The following is a 6000-nucleotide window of genomic DNA, read 5'->3' as shown; positions in this document are numbered from 1 at the left end:
TCTCTCTCTCTCTCTCTCTCTCTCTCTCTCTCTCTCTCTCTATCTCTCTCTCTCTCTCTCTCTCTCTCTCTCTCTCTCTCTCTCTCTCTCTCTCTCTCTCTCTCCTCTCTCTCTCTCTCTCTCTCTCTCTCACACATCAATATCTCTCTTTTTCTCTCCCCCTCACACTCCCACCTTTTCTCTCTTGCTCCCTCTCTTTCTCCCCCCTTCTCTCTCTCTCCCCCCCCCCCCCCCTCTCTCTCTCTCGCTCTGCACTCTGTCTCTCTCGCCATAACCTCTTACAATAACAACTTTCTTATAAAATCTTTACAACTCAACGGTTAAGTATGGCAGGACATCGTATAACTTATATATAGCACGAAAGAGAGAGAGAGCGAGAGAGAGAGAGAGTGAGAGAGAGAGAGAGAGAGACGGAGAGAGGGACGGACGGACAGACAGACAGACAGACAGACAGACAGACAGACAGACAGACAGACAGACAGACAGACAGACAGACAGACAGACAGACAGACAGACAGACAGACAGACAGACAGACAGACAGACAGACAGAGATATACACATCCTAATTGCCACAGAGAGCACATTTGTGTTCTTCTGAACTGCTCAGATCCCATATCTCCGTCAGAGCCTACCATAATGTCCTGACAGTAGCAGTGATGCGAGGAGCAATCGTGCAGTTGTGTTACATCTTTATTTAATGAAGTTATCCTTAAGCGTCACACCCAATTTTGCCGGGAGCCGCGGTACAACGCCATGACGTAATCGTTTGAAGCTCAGGTGTCGTCCTGCCCCCATGACGTTTCCAGAAGCGGGACTTGAACACCTGCTGTCCATTAACTGCCTTACAGGACTAATTGTGGATCGTTCTAAAGTATTTGCAATGTAAAAAAGTAGGCTTATTAATTTGGTTGATTTATAGTTTTTAAAATGAAATGCATTGAGGCTACTTAGTAAAATGACCCGATCAGCTGATCAGCTCTTCCTCTTGTGGAGCGAGACGTTTTCGGTCTGAAGGCAGCAGGTAAGATAAATAATAATATAGATCTAATAATATATATACATTATCATATGTATCTCATTATATATATCAGATAAAGATATTGTATTCATTTCCTGATTCTCGCCACACGGTGGCAGTATATTCCAGTTTATGTTTTCGTTGTCCATTGACAGAAAAACCGTATCACACATAATGCGCACAAAGAGCCTTCAATTTTGCCTAATGTTATGAAGGGGATACGTCTTCTTCTACAGTATAAATACTATCATTACTATGAGTCAACTGACTGTGGCCCACTGTGCTGGGAACACTGGTTTAGTCTGGGACTATCTAGTCCAATTTGCCGTAGTGGTTTTCTCACCGGCCCATCATCATCAACCAGTGATCTGTGGGATGTTGTTTCGGCTCCTACTCAGCATGTTAAGGAGTTACTGTCTTAACTACCCCTCTTCTGTCAGGATTACTGCCTTAATGCAGCGATGCAGACATGAGATCAGCTGCTTAATACTGTCTCATCCACAATAACAATCCTGCAGCACTGGTGAGCTGACAGCAGACTGATCCTCCCAGTGTGTTACTGGTGACAGCAGACTGACCCATCCAGTGTGTTACTGGTGACAGCAGACTGACCACTCAGTGTGTTACTGGTGACAGCAGACTGACCCTCCCAGTGTGTTACTGGTGACCGAGACTGACCCACCCAGTGTGTTACTGGTGACAGCAGACTGACCCTCCCAGTGTGTTACTGGTGACCGAGACTGACCCACTCAGTGTGTTACTGGTGACAGCAGACTGACCCTCCCAGTGTGTTACTGGTGACCGAGACTGACCCACCCAGTGTGTTACTGGTGACAGCAGATTGACCCTCCCAGTGTGTTACTGGTGACCGAGACTGACCCACCCAGTGTGATACTGGTGACAGCAGATTGACCCACCCAGCTACTGGTGAGTTGACCCACGGTCTCTCAGTGGGCAGCTGTGCGACTCTGGGTGGAGGAGGAGGAGGGCAATCTATCACAGAACCATCATAAGAGGGATCGGAATGAAACCTACACCTTAATATACACAATCCAACCATCAATTTTATGAAATACATTGAAACCAATGACCTCGCCCTCCCTCTCTCTCACACACACACACACACACACACACACACACACACACACACACACACACACACACACACACACACACACACACACACACACGCACACACATCCTGCACACACACACACACACACACACACACACACACACATCCTGCACACACACACACACACACACACACACACACACACACACACACACATCCTGCACACACACACACACACACACACACACGACACACACACACACACACACACACACACACACACACACACGCGCGCGCGCGCGCGCAAATGCATACACACACACACAAACACACACACACACACGTGCGCGCAGACGCATACACACACACTCGAGCACACACACAAACACATACACACACACAGCGGCTTAAGTTAATCCTTGTCAAAACAGAGAACAAAGCAATATATTTCTCTCAGACCGCATCAGGGAGGCATGTCCATCAGTGCCCATGTTGATCAGGATTATGTTTTAATCCATAGTATGAACTCCCACATTACCTAATACCCGCCCAGCCGGCCGGACCAGGGGCGGAGCCGTCCACGTGGGCGGGGCCCGCCGCCGAGGTCAAAGGTCACCGCGGCCGTGCACTGGATCCTACCCACAGAGGAGCCCGACCACAGCGACCTTTGACCCCGCCGAGCGCTCAGTGGGTGGTCTGTCCTCCCAATCGGTCAAGGGGGGCCAATAACATCAGGCCGCGATATACTGTTGAAAACGCGGTGCGTTCTCCTGTTGCGCTGTTAATAACATTAACATGAATAACATTACCCTTGTGATGTGCTGTGGTTTGACTACGGTAGGGTCACCTGCTCCTCGCCCTCCACTGCTCCTTTCAGCTCCACTGGGTCCGGCCACGGGGTCACGAGGTCACAGACAAACAAGCGCCATAGCAACCCCGTAGCAACCCCATAGCAACCACCATTAATCCCAGCACCATTTAAAGTAGGCATCAGTGCACGCGCGTGTGTGTGTCTACGTGTGTGTGTGTGTGTGTGTGTGTGTGTGTGTGTGTGTGTGTGTGTGTGTGTGTGTGTGTGTGTGTGTGTGTGTGTGTGTGTGTGTATATGTATATGTATGTGTGCGTGCAGTGTACAATATAAGTGTTATGGTGCTGTTCCGTTAATGTGTGAAGGGCACCAGTACATCATCATTCGCTGGAGGTTCCTTAGAACAGAAGGGTCCATTACTAGACTGTCTGACGTGGACCTGGTCTGACGTGGACCCGGTCTGACGTGGACCCGGTCTGACGTGGACCCGGTCTGATGTGACGTGATACGGTCTGACCCCCTGCTGAAAGGAGCGGATTACGCGTCCCAATCTATGGAGGAATAAAGTGTGTGAGCCGGTCGGCCATGAAGCCATGTTAATCACGGCCTTGATCCTGCTCCTCTTTCATTAGGACCGGATTAGAGGAGCTCAAACCACAAGACCGGCCCCGAGATGGAGAGGGGGATGTGAGGGGCCCCGAGGAGACCGGATCACTGTCTGCGTGTCACGGAGTCAGCCGAGAGGTGAGCCACGCACAATGGAGCGTAAGCCTGGGGCCGGGCTGGGGGCCCGGTGGCTGGGGGCCCGTACAGCAGCACCAGGGGCCACGGGGGTCCGCAGGGTCTGACCCCAGTCATCAGTGGTGGCCCCCGGTCCGCAGGGTCTGACCCCGGACGGCAGGGGCCCCCCGGTCATCATTAGGGCCCCCCCCCCAGGGTCTGACTTCGGTCAGCAAGTTCTGACCCCCGGCCTAAGAGGGCCCCGGGCCCTCAGGGGCCCCCACATGGAGAACCATGGGAAAGGTCAACAGAGGGATGATTAAAGAAGGACCCTCCAATGATACTTAAGTTATGAGGTTGTTTATTTCAGATCATCGGGAGAATAAATTAGACATACAGAACATAGAACGACACAGCCAATGAAAATGGGTGTTGCATCGTTAGTGGATCTTGTTTTAATGACATAATGAGTCAGTTTCACCTGAGAACTGTTTGGTATTTCCTTGAGAAGTCCCCTCTGGTGAAACCTCGCTACAAAGGGTTCTGAATGCGCTAAAACATCGACTTTAGGTTATTTTAAGTGCAAAACATGAAAAAACAACAACGTAGAGAATATACTATCAGTATACGTCAGGCCACATGGAGAACACAGCATGACACAACTATTAATACATCTAGAAAAAGACGCACGCACGCACGCACGCACGCACGCACGCACGCACACGCGCACACACACACACACACACACACACACACACACACACACACACACACACACACACACACACACACACACACCATCAGAGCCTCATAAATATCAGATCAGGACATAAATAAGGAATTTTTCTCACTGCTCCACGTTACCACAGCTGTGTCCCAAGTGCTCGATGCAAAGTCATGCAAACCGGAAGACGTCCATCAGCCCAGAGCCTCAGAGGTCAGAGGTCAGAGCGCCATCGCCTCCAGCCAGGCCCAAAACAGGACATAACTTATTTGGTCTTTAGGTGAAACAGCGTCAGAGTCATTGTCGCAGCTCTTCACAACGTCCTGTCTCTGCTGCGCCGCCCGCAGAACGCGCAGCTCCTCAAAGTCCGCCCGCCCCCTAGTGGCGGTAGATCATCTGCGTGGGGGTCATGTGGGCCGGGTGGTAGGGGTCGTAGGTCGCGTCCAGGTGCACCTCGTAGCCGGCCGTGGGGTATAGGGCCGGCGAGTAGTGCTGGGGGGGCCCGTAGTGCGGCGAGCTCTCCTGCTTGGCCACCAGGTTGCTGCCGATGCTGAGGGGCGGCGTGGGGGGCCCGTCGTAGGGGGGGGTCCCCAGACCCGCCGCCCCGTAGTCGTTCTGCTGCTCGGGCCCCGCCCCCTTCAGGGCCCGCATGTGCTGCAGGTGGGCGGAGTCCAGGCTGCCGTAGGGGGGGCTGGGCAGGCCCGGGGAGCCCGAGTACCCCAACCCGCCCATCGCCGGCGGCCCCCGAGGGCCCCCCGTCCGGTCCTGGGTCTGCTCGCCGGGGGCCCCGGGCCCCAGCTGCAGGCAGCCGGCCACCAGGTTGCTGGTGGGCTGGGAGAGGCCCTTGCAGAGGGTCTCCAGGAAGGCCCGGCTCTCCAGGGACTGGCCCCCCTCCAGGGCCTCGCTCAGGGCGCAGATGTAGTTGCGGGCGAGCCGCAGCGTCTCGATCTTGGACAGCTTCTGGGTCTTGGAGTGGCAGGGCATGATGCTGCGCAGGCCCTCCAGCGCGTCGTTCAGCCCGTGCATGCGCGAGCGCTCGCGGGCGTTAGCCTTCACGCGCCGCGCGCGGAAACGCTCCTGCCGGCCCTTGGTCATTCGCTTCCTCTTGGGCCCCCGTCTCTTGGGGCCCTCTTCGTCGTCGTCCGCCCCATCCTCGTCGTCGTCGTCGTCGTCGTCGTCGTCGTCTTCGTCGTCCTCGATGTCCTCGCTGCCCACCTGGCTGCCACCCCCCCGGGGCTCCGGGGCCCCCGACCTGTAGATGTGGGGCGTGGCGGGGCCCTCTGTGTCGGGGCCCTCCGTGTCGGGGGAGCTCATGTCCCCGTCGGTCCACTGCAGCGGGCTGACGTCCTCGTCCCGAGAGCCGGCTCTCTCGTACGGCTTGGCCATGGTCGCCCCCTGTGGACCGGAGAAGAAGCAACGTTAATAAAATGTATTATTAACATTTAGTATTAACATTTATTATTAACGTTTAGAACACGTTTCCCTTTTGTGGAGTGGAAAACATTTTCATAAATTAATGCAGAAAGGCCGGCCTAAAAATATCTATTCAGTATCAACATGAAAACACAGACAGAGGCGTCTGGTCAGTGATTAGTGGACTCTAACATCGGGGCTTGTAGGCCACTAGGGTGTCACACCGGGACCTAAATCCACC

The 6000-nt window shown here is 53.8% G+C and overlaps 2 protein-coding genes across 2 annotated transcripts in view; both read right to left on the bottom strand.

Moving 5' to 3' along the window:
• LOC130402296 (zinc finger protein 385A-like) overlaps positions 1 to 3818 on the bottom strand; it is a 10064-nt gene extending 6246 nt beyond the window's left edge. Inside the window, exons 1-2 of the mRNA XM_056606447.1 lie at positions 3722 to 3818; positions 2942 to 2976 (exon numbers count right to left, since the gene is read on the bottom strand). Of these exons, the coding sequence (XP_056462422.1) occupies positions 2942 to 2976; positions 3722 to 3818 (132 nt within the window). The remainder of the gene's footprint in view (positions 1 to 2941; positions 2977 to 3721) is intronic.
• Positions 3819 to 4724: 906 nt separating this feature from the next.
• LOC130402293 (neurogenic differentiation factor 4-like) lies at positions 4725 to 5732 on the bottom strand. Its single transcript, XM_056606437.1, has one exon. It carries the CDS (start codon positions 5730 to 5732, stop codon positions 4725 to 4727), a length of 1008 nt encoding a protein of 335 aa, XP_056462412.1.
• Between the last annotated feature and the right edge of the window lie 268 nt (positions 5733 to 6000).

The sequence above is a fragment of the Gadus chalcogrammus genome, chromosome 13, assembly GCF_026213295.1.
Source record: "Gadus chalcogrammus isolate NIFS_2021 chromosome 13, NIFS_Gcha_1.0, whole genome shotgun sequence".
Lineage (NCBI taxonomy): Eukaryota > Metazoa > Chordata > Actinopteri > Gadiformes > Gadidae > Gadus > Gadus chalcogrammus.
The sequence above is the reverse complement of the archived record's forward strand: the minus strand, read 5'-3'. Positions and strand labels throughout refer to the sequence as shown.

Coding starts and splice junctions, on each gene's coding strand:
- LOC130402293 (XM_056606437.1), bottom strand. CDS start 5,732: ATGGCCAAGCCGTACGAGAGAGCCGGCTCTCGGGACGAGGACGTCAGC.